At 39.6% G+C, this 16,939-nt stretch overlaps 1 protein-coding gene across 14 annotated transcripts in view; it reads right to left on the bottom strand.

Annotated features, from left to right (window-relative positions):
- Positions 1-16,939, bottom strand: part of fbrsl1 (fibrosin-like 1) — a 955,204-nt gene that overhangs the window by 460,620 nt on the left and 477,645 nt on the right. For 13 of the 14 annotated variants that reach the window (XM_059654893.1, XM_059654894.1, XM_059654898.1 and 10 more), the window contains exons 4-5: positions 9,998-10,078; positions 6,638-6,673 (exon numbers count right to left, since the gene is read on the bottom strand). In XM_059654893.1, coding sequence (XP_059510876.1) covers positions 6,638-6,673; positions 9,998-10,078 — 117 coding nt within the window. The remainder of the gene's footprint in view (positions 1-6,637; positions 6,674-9,997; positions 10,079-16,939) is intronic. The other variant, XM_059654901.1, reaches the window with a different exon arrangement.

Raw genomic sequence — 16,939 nt, 5'->3', positions numbered from 1 at the left:
AACAACCATTCCTGTCCCTTGTCTATCCATGTCTCCGAAATGGCCACAACATTGAAGTCCCAGGTAGTAACCCATGCTGCAAGTTCACCCACCTTATTCCGGACGCTCCTGGCATTGAAGTACACACACTTCAAACCAACTTCTTGCTTGCCGGTGCCATCTTGCTTCCCTGAAACTTTATTTCGGACCACCCTACTCTCAACCTTTTCTATAGTCGAACTACAATTTTGGTGCCCATCCCCCTGCTGAATTAGTTTAAACCCACCCGAATAGCCTTAGCAAATTCCCCCCCAGAATTACTGAAGAAATCCTCCCTCTTACCATCCCCTCGAATGTCAAGAGGAGAAAAGCTCATACATTTTAAAGCCTCCTAGAAAATTAATGGCTTAGGCACCAACACCGTCACAGGCCACATGCTAAAAAAAGAAATTATTACTAAAATGTCTCAAACTATCCAGTTGTTCAGTAGCATTCTGTAGATGGATCCACTAGTAGAAAATCACAATGGACCAAAGAAAGCAACAGGCAAGTATTCTATTGTTTCTGCACAGGCCTGATTATTCCTAAAATGACAGCTTGATATAAAATGCAATTTTTTTGAATTTATTGATACAATGTTGATTAGTTTTTTTTAAAAAAACTTCACTTACATGACATGGGCATCACTGGCTTGCCAGCAATTCTTGCCCATCCCTGGTTGTCCTTAAGAAAGTGATGGTGAACCACTTTTATGAATTGTTGCAGCCCAATTGCTGTAGGTTGACCTGCAATGCTCTTAGGGAGGGAATTCCAGGATTTTGAACCAATACAGCAAAGGAGCAGCTATATATTTCTAAGTCAGGATCATAGAATCATAATCATAGAATCCCTGCAGTGTGGAAACAGGCCCATCAGCCCAACAAGTCCACATATGATGAGTGGCTTGAAGGGAAACTTGCAGATGGTGGTCTTCTCATGTATCTGCTGCACTTGCCTGTCTAGATGGAAGTAGTTGTGGGTTTGGAGGGTGCTGGCTAAGGATTTTTGGTGAATTATTCGAGGAATCAGGAGTTGAGTTACTGCTGCAGTATTCCTAGCCTCTGGCTTTTGTGATCATTTTATTTCTATGACTAGTCTTGTTTGGTTTCTGATAAAAAGTAACCTCAGAATGGTGACTGTGGAGGTTTCAGTGATGGCAATGCTAAGGGGCTGTGGTTGGATTGTCTCTTACTGGAGATAACCACTGCAAGCCATTTCTGTGTACAAACGTTACTTGCTACTTTTTAAGCCCAAGTCTATATATTGTCCTGATCTTGTTGTATTTGGACATGGACTGTTTCTGTATCTGAGGAGTTGCAAAATTCTGAACACTGTGCAATCATTAGTGAACATCCCCACTTTTGACCTTATGAAGAGGTGGTCATTGATGAAGCACCTGAAGATAGTTGGGTCTAGGAGACTGTGCTCAGGAACTCCTGCAGAGACGTCCCAGATCAGAGATTATTGACTTCCAACAACCATAACCAACTAGCTATGTGCCTGGTATGATTCCTACCACTGGAGAGTTTTCTTTTGATTCTCATTGACAGCGCATTCTTTAGGGGCAATTGCCACACTTGGTCAAATTACAGCTTCGGTGCCTAAGGCTTGCTTGTCCATGTTTGAACCAAGGCTGTAATGATATCGGAGTGGAGGAGTGACCCTGGCAGAATCCAAACTAGGCTCATCAGTTCCTGTATGAATTGCTCTCAGCAATAGCTTATATTTATAAATCACCAAATGTCTCAAGACACTTTACAGAAGCATAATAAAGCAAAAGAAAAAAGAACAATGAGACAAAACAGGAGCCAATCGAAAATGTAATCCAATGCTCATTCAGGGGGTCAGGTTCGTAGAATATTTTTAAGAGTGAGGAATAGGACAGGGAAGTCTAAGGAGAGAATTTGAAAGCCTGGATTTTTGATGTCTTTGCATGGTCACCATTGGTGGGACAAACGCGGGAGTCCACAAGAGACCAAAAGTGAAGAAATACGAACTTCTCGGGAGGTTTTTGGGGTTGGGGAGCTTACAATATTGGCAGACAGGGTAACAGAAAAGATGGTGTTTGTCATGGTGAGACAGCTGGAGGTCACATGATGAAATTGTCTAGGTTAGCACAGGCAGAAAATTAACATAATACAAACATCCAATTCAATACTAAATAGGAGTATTTGCTTAACAGCTTCCATACATGGTTTCCTATCACAGCTAAGAGCTCTCAAAAGCAAACAGACTGTTACCAAGGTTTTTCTTGGGAGTCAAACAGTGCAACTATTTTACAAAGTTCAGTATACCTTCTTTCGTTAAGATTTTCTATCATTTCTCACTCCTTTCAATGTTTGTATAGCTGTTTCTTCCATGAATTCACCGCGCTGCGGTCTTCTCAGCTTCCATTCTAGCACCCCCTCACCTTGACGATAAGGTTTTATCATTTTTGATATGACTTTGATTTACAAGTTCTGTCTTGCCTGAACACATCAACCTCAGATAAAGCATTTCCCCAATTTTGTAAATGTATGCATACAAACTTTTAAGTGGGAATTATTTCTGTATTTATACCAAGCATCTTTGTATCTGACAGCAAACTACACAAGAACAATGGGAAAAAATCTTGCATTTGCAAGACATAAACTGCAGGTAACTCTGACGTGCTGATAGCAATCAAATGGGAGTAATTTGACACAAAGACAGGGCCTTAGGAATTTTATAAGGCCCTCAGGTGTTATAAAAGCAGAAATTTAACTTACTTATTTACACATAAAGAGGAAAGTCGATCTATCCCACATGTTCAATGCTAAGTTATTTATACGATCATAACATAATTTTAGGAAATATTGAATTCAAATCAAATCTACTTAAGAACATTCCACATTACTTAATACCTCAGTTCAAGTAAATGGCAACGATTGAAGGGAAATGTCAACCTCTTCTCTCCTACATGTCCTTGTTCCCACAGCAACTTATCCCATCCAGTAAAATGTCTAAGACAGGAAGCTCATGGTACGTGTTCCAAAACCTCCAATTCTACTACTCTTCAGGCTCCGTAAAATGGTAGTTTGCACCAGCAAGTACATGTTCTAATCCGCCCTCTTCTTCCGGAAAGGATTTGGACTTCATGTCTCACCTGCTCAGTGCATGTTACAAAAGGAGTTAAGTAGAATGGAAACATTGAAGTTGGTATTTTCACTCAATGATACATTGGAGGTGGGGGCTAATAGCTTTCAACATCAAACACTTTATTCAGCAATCTGAGGTTCAACATTTGTCAAATTTATTTAATTTACCAATCCCAGTGATGATCTCTGTAAGCAACTTTTAAAAGACAAGCCCCAATCCTTTACTGTGGGAGCAATGAGCTTGTTGTTGTTGTTTTTGTGGGATAATGATTATATATCTGTTGATGTTCATTGGCTGTTATTCATTTATTAGCACTAAATACATCATCTATAGTTAAAACTAAATAGTACGCTCACAGAAGTTTACAAAATTGATCTGAACTCTACATTTTAGGCTAAAACACACTCATAACTCTGAGTCAGATGATGGGTAACTTATGGAAGAGGAAGCTTAGCTTTGAAAATATAGGTTGAAGCTATCTCCCTTGAAGACAAATTAAAGCTCGCTTCTTGTATCTAGCCTCATTAATTCAAATCACAGACATAAAATTTCATATCACTGAGATTACGTTTGATGCCAAAATTACCAATGTCATTTGTTACATAAATGCTGTCAAATGAAGCAACAAAAAGGAGGAACGTGAAAATAATTTGTGGGAAAATAATTCCAGTTCGCCAGAATGTCAACATTGACAGAAAAAGGTTATTTACCAAAAATAGTAGACGATCATCTAGAACCAAGAAACCAAGTTGTTAACTTTTCTGACTGTGGAGATTTCTTTGGCTACAGCAGTTTCTAATCTTTCTTTATTTTTGTCTGGGTAGATGGAAAAATTAGACATCAGAAATGCTTCTGGCCATACATTACAAGATCTAGCAGTAAACAAAGGGTACAAAAACAAAGTTGCTGGAAAAGCTCAGCAGGCCTGGCAGCATCTGTGAAGGAAAAAACAGAGTTAACATTTTGGGTCCAGTGATCCTTCCTCAAATCGAGGGCTGGAGCAGTGTTTGGATTTTTAAAGATTAAGACATCACTGAACTATAAGTTATGTTACTTAAAAACTTGAATTTCGATAAGATTCAATGTTGTGTATTTGAGCAACAATTGTAAAATTTTAGGTAAAATCAAGCAAAGGAAGAACGAAGTGCAAGTTTAGCCTGTTGATTTTACAGTTGCTTCTCACTTCATCAAGCAGTGCCACATCCACTGTTGTTGTTACATCAGCATCTCACCACAATACATCTTATATTCCTGGACATCCTAGTTTGTGCTGAATCATGAAGATATACACACTCCAGAGATATTACCTTAAACTCAGCCATATACAATTCAACAATCACTACAGTAAGGTTCCAGATGCAGTGGAGTTATTGTTTGACATTTTGTAGAATGTAAAAACAAAATTCACTGAAGCACACCATTATCATTTTATGACAACACCAAATTTTATCAATCACTGTAAAATGCTAACCACAGAAATAACTCAGAAACACCAGTAGGTTTGCCTCTAGACAGCCTCAACCAGTAAATTAAAAGGTTGCATACATAAGTAGCACATCTTTGGTCCATTCCATAATGCAGTCAGACCATCATGCACGATTTTATGTGAAAAGGCTAACTTTGATTTATTAAGCAACTTTTCAAACAACTATTGTTATGGAATAACTTCCATTCTAAACTGCATTCCTTCAAATCTTCGGGCTGGACAGCAAGAAGAATCAGGGTCTAGGCTCAAAACGTCGGCCTTCCTGCCCCTCTGATGCTGCTTGGCCTGCTGTGTTCATCCAGCTCTACACCTTGTTATCTCAGAATCAGAATGGTGCTGCATTTCAACATTGAATTGAATTGAATCATTTATTGTCATGCGTATTCAATGTAAAAATAGTGAAAAACAGTGTACCTTTGCCATATATCATTAACTTAGAATATGATAAGAAAAATATTAAGAGAGTCCAACTTTCTTTTCCATTGCTGCAGTCCCGCTCCAGGCTTTCCAGCCCTTGCCACATCTCCACCAGAGTCCCACACTGGGCTTTCCAGCCCACGCTATGCCACTGCCGGCATCCCACTCTGGCTGCCTCACTGGCCCGCTCTCAGCTGCCTCACCAGCCCACTCTTGATTCGCTGCTGTGGCTCTGGCCCATGCTCAATCTGCTATTGCTGCAGGATACATCCCGCGCATTCAGCTCCCACCTTGTGGTTCCTGGCTGTGACCAGGCTTCTTCCTTCTTCTTAGGTGGATGGTTAAATGGGGTGGTGATGGAGTGATAGAATTATTATAGAGGCAAAGAGAAGAAAGGAGAAAATAAAAGCTCGGATGAAGAAAGAAAAAGAAAGAGAACTGGCGAGCAGAGTAGAGCTCTGAACGGAGCGCCTTACCCTGCCGCCATCTCTGCTGGTCAATAATAAAAGGGTAAAGCCAACATAGTCTTGCCAGATCATAGGGCAGCTCTCTCATGAGACAGAAATGACTAATGATTGTTTAACTTGAGGGTCACCAAGACTAAAGCAAGGGAGAGGTCGAGAAGGAAAATATTTAATGGCAAGCTCAGCTGGTGTGGGAATTGAACCCAACCCGCTGGCATTGCTCTGAATCACAAATCAAGTATCCAGCCAACTGAACTAATATTAGCAGTTTTCTGCAGTAGGGTCACTGGACCTAAAATGTTAACTCTGCTTTCTCTCCACAGATGCTGTCAGATCTGCTGAGGTTTTCCAATAATTTATGATTTTTTTCCTGATTTCCAGTATCCGCAGTTCTTTATTTATTCTTTAAATAGGTGAAATTCAATGGCCCTTCAGAAATCTGCTTGTGCTATCTGATCTCTCCCTTCTGAATCAAATGATTGTGAGTTCTAGTCCCAGCCTAGAGAGCCAACCAAATGAATCTGAAGTGACACTCCATGAAGTACTGAAGGAGTGCTACGTTGCCAGCAGTACCACTATGTTGCTCAAGTAAACTAGTAAGGGCAAGATCTCACTTTTATCTTCTTATAATAGCTATGGACGGGCAATAAGTGTACTCTTGCCTGAACCTCTCACATGCAGAGAACAAAAACAAGATGCAGAGATCATGAACACGTGCGTCATTTACATTGTTAAACAGTGTTTCCTTAAATCAGCAACAGCCCTGTAAATTCAGGATTCCAGGATGAGAAATAAAGCATCAAAACAAAAGGCTCACAACATACAAATGGTTGAAATTTAAACATCTGCAAGGCAGGGAAAAGGATTGAGAAAAACACTTAAAATGTACCAAGTAAGGCTAAATCCAGCTCTTTTCTTTTGATGATTAAAGGAAGTTTACAAACCAACCAGGAATCAACATTACTTTTGTCATGTAATGAAATCCCAGGCAAAAAGGCTATTTATTCAATTCATTACCTTGTCTAAGTGGTTATATGTGTACGTATACTTTATAAGATACACCATTAGCTCTGAAACACAGCACTGATACCCAAGAGAACTTATGTATAATATTCAAAGATTTGAAATGACTTACAGAGTATCCTCGTCCTGAAAAGGAATGAGCTGAACTCTGTGGGAGGAAAAAGAAGAGGAACATACATTAGGTTTTGCACTGAATTTCCATGACATTCTTCATAGCCAGATATATAATGAGTTCATCCAAAGAGGTGCTGATATTTTATACTATTTGATGAAGAATCATGGGTTTGAATGTGCTGAATTCTCTCTATATTGCAATATTTTGTTTATTTAATACATCACATTTAGTTTCTAACAGTACTGCTTTAACTACTTTCCCGCAATAATAACATGCTACATAAATGCTCCCTGTAAAATGATATAACAAAAATATCTGAAGTGGAAAGGAATTCCGCATTCCTTAAAACAAAACCCTGTGTGGCTCAAAGTATAACTGTACCAGGTTGTACATTAATGGCCAACACTAACAAGAAGTTCCCAAGTTCAACTGCTGATCTGTGCCAGGTTAGCTGCCACTACGGTGTTGGACGGCCAACTTGTGTTCCACATTTCTAATACAGGGAGTGGATATAATGAAGAGCAATTTATTTCTGAGAAGTGAGAGTGTAACATCTGGGTAAGAAAAGTATCGGATTCAAATGCAATGCCAATCTGGGTCAATGCTTGCTTCCTAAACTACTAGACAGAGGTACTCATACCTGTGAAATGGTACCTCAGAAGGTATCAATATCCTCGCATCAGAAAAGAACAACACTGGTGGTAAATAAAGTGTGTAAGACGTGGCTCAGGTCGTACTGCTCTCCATCTGAGTTAGAAGGCTGTGGATTCAAGTCCCACTCCACAGAACTGAACTGACACTCAGGGGAAGTACTGAAGGAGTGTTACATTGTCAGAGGTGCCATCTTCGAGATAGGACTTTAATTGTGCATTCCCTCTGGGATGTAAAAAATCCCATTGGCACTATTTTGAAGGGCAGGGGAAGTTATCCCAGTGTCCTGGCCAATAGTTATCCCTGAATTAACATCATTACAATAGTTAAATCTGCTAGTATCATAATTCTGTTTGTGGGAGATTGCTGTATGCAAATTGGTTGTTGCATCATCTACTTTACACAATGTACTCCATTATCCAAAAGGAGGCATGTTGTCGTAGCAATACCACTGGGCTATGGATTCAGCGGTCCAGGCTAATGGTCAGAGGTGGGCTCAAATGGGCAGTTGGTGGAACTTAATTTCATTTAATAAGTCTGGAATGTGTCTCAATAATTATGATCTTGACAACTATCATCTGGTTCACCGATGTCCAAAAGGAAATCTGCTATCCTTACCAACATTCTGGCCTACATATGACACCCACTGTAATGTGATTGACTCTTCAATGCCCTCTGAAATTACTTAGCAACCCTTCCATTCAAGGCCAATTACAGATGGGCAATAAATGCTGGCGTCAGTGCCACTGTCTACCTCAGGTGACAGAATAACGCAAATAAATCATGAAAAACTTTAGAACATCCGAGATCACAAAAGCATATTGCAAATACAGGTCTGTCAGATACTTTGTGGCAACACTTACAGAAACCTTTCAATCAGAATTTGTGGAAGTGAACACTGATGATGCAATATGGAGCAATTTACAGAATATTCCAGCGTCTGTTTATTTCCACAAACTTGGCTTTTCTATCATAACTGTCTAGTGTAAAGTATACATGCCATCATAACTCCAATGGACAGCAGCCAATAATGACCATCTGTTTGATAAACTGACACAGATTATTGTGAATGACACAAAAGCAGCAGAGAAGCTGCTGAAGAAACATTTTCTATCATAAATTAGGTACTAATCATTGGCTTTTTAGTAAACATGTGCTAGCAGAAAAAGTATTCAGCTATGAAATTAATAATCGACCAGTGCTGTAGTCAGAATTTAATCAAATATTCGAATAATCGGTTTACTGCCACTTCAGTCAGGTTTCTGAGTTAGCGAGCCTTACTTGCTTCATCAGCCCCAATCAGCTAGTCTTCATCACAGAAATTTTGCTATTTCCTATTTCAATCAAAAGCTCAGAGGCATTCTACACCTGCCAGCCTTTCTGCTGTGCTAATAATTGCCAATTTGCACATTGCTGTGGCTATATCACTCAATTTGGCCCTGGCTGCTGCACGCATACACCATGATTCATCAGCAACCCCCTCATGACAATTAGAGCCAATATCTTGACTAACTGGAGCACCAATTCTACAGGCTCAGCAGACAATTACCAGTCTATTTTCCCATCTCACCGAAAAAATATGAGAAACTGTAACAATAGCATTCAGTGCCTCTGAAATGTTACCCTTGAGGGAATGAATATTTCAAATTATCACAGCTTTACAACCACATTCAAATTTCAGCATTTGGAAGGATACAGGGCTCATTTAAATGATAATGAAGGAGATCCATTCAATTTACTTAAAAACGGCAGAATCTTAAACTGACGAGTCAAGAAACAGCAAAAACCCTTTTAACCATTGTGCATGGCCATACATAGAATTCTAGAGCAATACAAACATCAAAGGGATTAGTGTGACAAATAAGAGAAGGCAAAAACGCTCCGTGCTTTCCTTAGGTCAAAACAACAAAACACGAATGTCACTTACCAGACTCTTAATGTGCTGCTAAGTCCCAATTACCCCACAGAGAAAAAAATGATAATAAAAACTGATTTTGGGAGCAAACACTGTTGGTTTTACGCACTAATATTGGGGCTTGAAAGCTTTACAAACTGTGCAACAAAGTATCCAGAGCCCAAACAGAGCCACCATTCATTTGCTTGTCAATTAACAGTAAAAGAGGAAATAAATTAAGATGTTATTTTCTCCACCATCCCTGGTGTACAGTGCTACAACTTTGCTTTCCTCATATGCAAAGAGTACTTTTATTTGAAGAATAGTTAAGGACATTTTTAGAAATATCTTCAGATTGTTTGTTTGTTTTAGAATTTGTCATGTTCCCAGAATTTAACTTAATGGCTCCCTCTACTTACCCAAATGTTAATATAAAATATAGATGACAGTCTCAAGGAGCTTTTTGACAGCACTGGTGAATAGTTTAACAGTTTCTAAAATATTGCTTTGAGGAAACAACTCAAGTCTTACGCTACATTTATTTCAACTTTTCCCCAGATACAGATATCACAGGAACAAAGGGATCATCATACAGTTGAGAAGAACGATTCAATCTTTTGACCAAATTTTTATTTGGCAGCTTTTCGATATATTTTGTGATGCACAGCAGCAGTTTTGTCATTATTTATGCTGTAATTTTCTAATGATAGTATTGCATTTTCTAAAAGTAACCTTGAAACATGCTTTCAATTGTCCTCCAAAGGTTAAATGCCCTACACAATTAGAAAAACAAATAAAAAAAGGATATTCACTTGTTTGGTTGGGGGATTAACCCTTTGTGTACTGAAGGCCTTTTCAGCTTTCGAAATTCGCACATCTTTTGTATATGACATCTGAAAATATTATAAAGTAGAATTAGAAGTACGTACAGACCTAAATAACATGCTAACTCACAGTATTCTAGGAATTATATAGCAAAACATTGCAATCTGGATTTGTTTGGTCTTGGTTCAATGCATTGCTATTCTTTAGAGATAACTGCATGAACAGGAATGGCTGCAACAATTTGAGGGAACATGCATAAAGTGGCTCTTTGGTAAGCACACAGGTTTACACAAAAGTTACTGATTGTAGTCAATTTAAGAGAAACGCTAAATAAAAGTTCAAAATGCAGCTTGAACCACATATTGCAAACCATAAACATTAGCTGCTTAAATATCATCTTTCCTTCTATTTAGATTTTTAGAGAATGGTTGTTTGAAAGCATGTTCACTCATTCACAGTTGTGATAGAATTAGTGATTTGAAGACCAGGACCAAGCTGATGAAAAACCAGGCTTTTGGAACCCTAACTCAACAGCACCGATATGAAAACACCCATAAAATTTTGATTTCAAGCTACATGAAACAGAAACATTTTAGATATTTCCTGCACATAAATACCATATTCATATGGGAAGAACAACTCACTGCAAATAAAGATTTCCTCTGCAAACAAAGGTGTGTGGGCAAGCAGGAAAGGATTTGATGGAACAGCATAACTACCAGTGAAATGTTGATGAATAGTAAAAGATGCCATCATATCCACCATCAATTTCGTACAGCGAACAGTAGAACATGGATCACCAAACTGTGAGTTGCAACTGAGCCGAGCAATTGGTATGTGTTCCGAGGCAACAGTGGCAGTCAAAGAGTGAAGACTCAGATTTGACAGTGCTGGGATTGGCTGAAAGGCCCTTTTAAATGTGCACGGTCTGTTTCTGCCTGAGGGTGTGACTTTATTCAATTAACTTGAGGTCTAATTGCTGACATTAGCGGAGCCTACAAAACGGCAATTGTCTTAACTGCTTTTGAGTCTATATTCCAACAGTTAGCTCACACTGCTCAGAAGTTCTTCCCCACAACCCATCAATTTGCATCTGGGCTTGCAACAAGTGTGAAGTATTAGAATGGTATCACAGCAGAAATAAAAGCTGTGGGAAGCACTGACAGAAGTAACAAAGTTACTTGCCTGAATTGAAAGGGAGATGGGATGGATGCAAGTGCGCAATGGAATATTTAGGGTTCTTTTTGCCAGAAGGTCTGGGTTCAAGCCCCACTCGATCCACCAGAGGTAGATCATAACACATCTGAACAGGTTGATTAATATATATCTACAATGGACCATGGAAGTCATTTCTTCAATAATGCTGGTAACCATCCTTACAGACAAGAAGGACGGAGTTCAAATTCTACTGTTCGACAGCTGTGTCATCATATTTCTGAGCAGATTGATGAAAAATACCTACAATGAACTATGAGGGAAGAGCAGCAAAATAAAATAGGGAACTAACAGCCAATTACTAAATGAATTATGAAGAAGCAATGCTTTATGTAAGCAGAACGCTGTACCTCAAAAAAATCTTTTGAGGGAAGGGAATGACACAAATTTCCTCCTTAATCTGAATTAGGCCTTCTTTGGGCAATAACTAAACAGTACCAAGAGTAATAAATACTACAATTCCAAAATGGCAGTAATAAAGGGGCACATGGAGATGGACAGTCTTCAACAAGAAAGTCTCAACTGTGAGAAAAGGAGGGTGTTTTAAATATTGTAAATAGAAAGAATTAAACATATTACAATATGTTACTTGTATGACATATATTACAAGACACCTCTAAAAAAGGGCAATAAACTTGTTTATTTAAACGAGCTCATAATTTGCACACACTTGCAACTCGTGATTTAAGCCTCTCATAGTGTAAAATAATAACAGTACTACAGAAATGAAAATGATTGTTTAAACAACATATTTAAACTCTGCATCTGAAATGCAAGTAAATATAGTGAGCAGATTTGTCCTAACTTGATTTAGAAATATATTTTGTCTCAGTTAAAACTAAGTCTTCATTTTCTATTAATATCAATTGTATTTTATTGCCCTGATGCTTTACTTAATGGATGTGAGTTTGCTCGCTGAGCTGGAAGGTTCGTTTTCAGACGTTTCGTCACCATTCTAGGTAACATCAGTGAGCGTCCGGTGAAGCACTGGTATTATGTCCCGCTAAATAGAAAGCAGGACATAACACCAGCGTTTCACCGGAGGCTCACTGATGATGTTACCTGGAATGGTGACGAAACGTCTGAAAACGAATCTTCCAGCTCAGCGAGCAAACTCACATCCAGAACCTCAACCTAAGCTACAAATCTTCTCAAAACTCGCTAGCTTCACTTAATGTTCAAAGTGCTAGGTTTCAGAGCTGCATCATAAAACACATCCAAAACTGTATAAACGATAGCTCCGTAGAAAAGAGAAAGTGATGCATGTGTGACCACACTGGGAGGGACTTCTTTTAGGTATTTATATTTTGGGTAACTGTATTGATGATGGTCAACAAAATCCAAATTGATTACAAAGCAAGCATTTATGAACACCCAGCACTAAGTAAATCAGTTACAGAAAGATATTTTACTGATTCTCAAAACAAACATTAAAAAATGCACACTTTCCCATACAGAACTTTAACAGTGAGCAGTTTATACCGATGTTTATGGTCCGTTATATTCTTTACCTTAAACAATCCCTTCCCAAGTTAGTTGCTATCAGAAAAATGATGGCAGAGAAAATTTGAGGTCATTTCTAGATTTTCAATCTTCTCACAGCAAGGGCTGCTTTATAGCAAGCTAGCTTTAATTCAAGCACCTTAAATTAAAGATCTCAGCTTACAGAGGCAAATAAAAGACATTGTGCAGACGCTGGAAATCTGACACAAATGCAGAAAATGCTGGAGGAACTCAGTAAGTCTGGCAGCAGCCAAGGACAGAAAAACAGAGTTAATGTCTTGAGTCCGATATGAACAGAAGAGGAGTCACATTGGACTTAAAACTTTAACTCTGTTTTTCAGTCCACAGATGCTGCCAGACCTGTGGAGTTTCTTCCAGCACTCCCCATTTTTGAACTGAAGAGGCAATTTTGCTAGAACATCTGAAAAACAGAGCAAACATAAACATTTCCCTGCTCATCTGATGCTGCCTAGCCTGCTGTGTTCCTCCAGCTCTACAATCTCTGACTCCAGCATCGGCAGTTCTTACAATTTGAGTGAAACACAAGGACTGCTGTCTGAGAACAGTTAGCAGTCTTCTTCAACTTCTCTAATGACAATTTCCTACTTGCCAGCTAATACATATCTTACATTTGCTGCAATAACTGAATTAAAAGCAACAAATACTTTACGGCAGCAACAACAGTTGCAGACAGGAACACTGATGAACTAATTCACCGATAATAAATGCAATACTAAAGTTTGAGTTCGTAAGAAAGGAAAAATAAAAAAAAATGCACTTGTGCGGCATGGTTCATAACATTAGGACAAATCAAAGTGCATTACAGACAATTAAGAAATGTCAGAATAGTTATTTAGGAAATGTGGCATAAAGTCAAGTACTAGTCAGATCACTAACAATGCCGAAGGAGGAATTCCTGGAGTGTGTATGAAATGAATTTCAGGAACAATATTTTGAAGAATCAACTGGAGAACAGGCCATCCTAGACTGGGTATTGCGTAATAAGAAAGAAATAATTGGTAATCCAGCCTGTACCATAATGTGATGGAATTCTTCATTAAGATGGACAGTGACGTAATTGATTTTGGGATTAGGGCCCTGAACCTAAATAAAGAAAACTACAATGGAACGAGCTCCAAGCTGGCTATGATAAATAGCGGGACACTACTGAACGGGGAGATAGTGGGTAGATAATAGCGAACATTTAAAGAGTCCGCAGGGGAATCAGCAAAAATTGTTCATTCCTGAGGAGCACAAAACTAAAACTGGGCAGGTGGGCTGAACATAACTAATTAGGAAAATTAGGGATTGTTTTTAGATCCAAGGGAACATTATACAAACTGGCCGAGAAAAGCAGCAGACCTAAGGATAGGGAGCAATTTAGATTTCAGCAAAGCAGAACAAAGGAATTGATTAAGACAGGGAAAATAGAGTACGTCAGTAAGCTTGCAGCAAAACATAAAGATTAATTGTAAAAGCTTTTACAGGTCTGTGAACAGAACAGATTAGTGAAGACAAATGTAGGCCCCTGACACTTAAAAAAGGGTAAGTTATTATGAGGGTAGACAAATAGGAGGCTGGGATGGGGGTGGGGGTGGGGGTGGAGGCAGAATGCAGAATGGTGGTGATAGGTGGAGACTGGTGGTTGGTCGATGGGAGGGGTAAATCTGGCTGGTGGCTGGAAAGGAGGGTCAGAAAGTGGAATGGAAGGGAGGATGTGGGGCTGGAAAGGAAGTCGGGGGATGGATGAGAAGGTTATTTAAAATCAGAGAACTCAGTGTTGAGTCCTCCAGGCTGCAGGGTGCCTAGACGGAAGATAAGGCGTTGTTCTTCAAATCTGCATTCCAAGTCAGTGTGACACTGAAGGAGGCCAAAGACAGACATGTCGAGGGGGAGTAGTTTGGCCATTATGGGCCAGGTGAAGATGCTCAGCAAAACAGTCACCTAGTCTACGTTTCGTCTCACCAATGTAGAGAAGACCACATCGGGAGCACTGGATGTAATACACTAGGTTGGAGGAGATGCAGGTGAAGCTCTGTCTCACATGGAAGAGCTGTTTAGGGCCCTGGATGGAAGTCAGGGAGGTGGTGTGTAGGCAGGTGTTGCATCTTTTATGGTGACAGGGAAAGCATCCTGAATGTCCACTTTTTCAAACAATGCTCTTTTCTCCCCTCTTCATCCAGGCAGCCCTCCACTGCATCTCGGCCATTCCCTGCTCCACAGCTCTTAACCAACTTCCTCCCCAAACATAAAGTACCGCCTGGTACTTTTCGCCAGTGGTCATCTATAAAGATTCTACAAGACTGGAACAGTTCCAATGGACTGGAGGGTAGCTTATGTAACCTTATTATTTAAAAAAGGTGGGAGAGACAAAACAGCGAATTATAGACTGGTTAGCCTGACATCAGTCGTGGGAACAATACTAGAGTACACTATAAATGATGTAATAGCAGAGGCTTGGAAAACAATAATAGGATTGGACAGAGTCAGTATGGGGAATCATGCTTGACAAATCTATTAGAATTTATCAAGGCTATAACTAGCACCATTGGTAACTGTGAACCAGTGGATGTGACTTACTTGGATCTTCAAAAGGTTTTCAACAAGGTCCCACATATGAGACTAACATCTAAATTAAAAATATAGGATTCAGTGTAGTGTACTGACATGAATAGAGAATGGATTGGCACACAGGAAGCAGAGTTTTTCCGAATGGCAACCAGTGGCTAGTGGAGTACCACAGGTTTCAGTGCTTGGATCCCCAGTACTTATAGCATATATTAATGATTTAGATGATGGAATTAATGTAATATCACCAAGTCTGGAGACGACACGAAGCTGCCTGGAAGAGTGCAGGGATGCTTCGGTGTGATTTGGATAAATTAAGTGGGTGGGCAAATTCTTTTTGTCCGTTTGGGGTAGCACGGTGGCTCAGTGGTTAGCACTGCTGCCTCACAGCACCAGAGACCTGGGTTCATTTCCACCCAAGGGTGAATGTCAGTGTGGTGTTTGCACATTCTCCCCATGAGTTTCCTCCGGGTGCTCTGGTTTCCTTCACAGTCCAAAAATATGCAGGTTAGGTGACTGACCATATTAAATTGCCTGATGTGGCCGCGAATGTGCAGGCTAGATGGATTAGCCATGGAAAATACAGGGTTATAGGAATAGGGTAGGGGGTTGGGTCTGGGTGGGATGCGTTGGGGGTCAGTGTGGACTCAATGAACTGAATGGTCTGCTTCCACAATGTAAGGATTCTATGATTCTATAAAATGAAGTATAATGTGCATAAATGTGATGTTATCCATTTTATAGCAACAACAGGAAGGTGGATTATTATCTGAATGGCAACAGATTGGGAAAAGAGGAAGTTCAAAAGAGCTAGATGCCCTTGTATATCAGCCACAGCAGGCAACAATGAAGGCAAATGGTATGTCGCCCTTCATAGCAACAGAATTGGAGTACAGGAACAGGGTCTTGCACAGCCTTGGTGAGATTATACCTGGACGCTTGCCGTTTTGGTCTCTATCTGAGGAAGAATGTGCTGTGTAGGAACTGCATCAAAAGTTTGCCAAACTGGATTGTCAGGACTATATTCATTGAACTTCAGAAGAATAAGGGATGATCTCATATAAACCTAGAAAATTTTACCATATTCAGACATGCTAATCACAGGAAGGACGTTTGCCAATGGGAATTCTGAACCAGAGGTCGTCGTCTCAGGATACAGGGAAAGCCATTTAGGACTGAGATGAGGAGAAATTTCTTCAACCAGAGAGTACTGAGCCTGTGGAAATATCTGACAGCTGAGGCCAAAACACTGAATATTTTCAAAGACAAGTTAGATATAGTTCTTAGAACTAAAGGGATCATAGGGCATGGGGAGAAAGCAGATATCTGGCATAGAGTTTGATGGCCAGACATTATTTCAATGAATGGCAGAGTAAGCTTGAATGGTCAAATGGCTTACTACCATATTTGGAGTATTGTATATGGCACTGGTCTCCTTTTTTAAGAAAGGTTAAAAATGTTGTCAGAAGCAGTTCTGAAGGTTTACTAGACTAATACTTGGAATTGGGGGTTTTAATTGTGAGGAAAGGTTGAAGATGCTAGGCTTGTATCCAATGGAATTTAAAAGAGTATGAGTTGACTTGATTGAAATATACAAAATCCTGAGGGGTCTTGACAGGGTGTATGTGTGAAAGGATGTTTTG

Source organism: Stegostoma tigrinum, chromosome 26, assembly GCF_030684315.1.
Source record: "Stegostoma tigrinum isolate sSteTig4 chromosome 26, sSteTig4.hap1, whole genome shotgun sequence".
Lineage (NCBI taxonomy): Eukaryota > Metazoa > Chordata > Chondrichthyes > Orectolobiformes > Stegostomatidae > Stegostoma > Stegostoma tigrinum.
The sequence above is the reverse complement of the archived record's forward strand: the minus strand, read 5'-3'. Positions and strand labels throughout refer to the sequence as shown.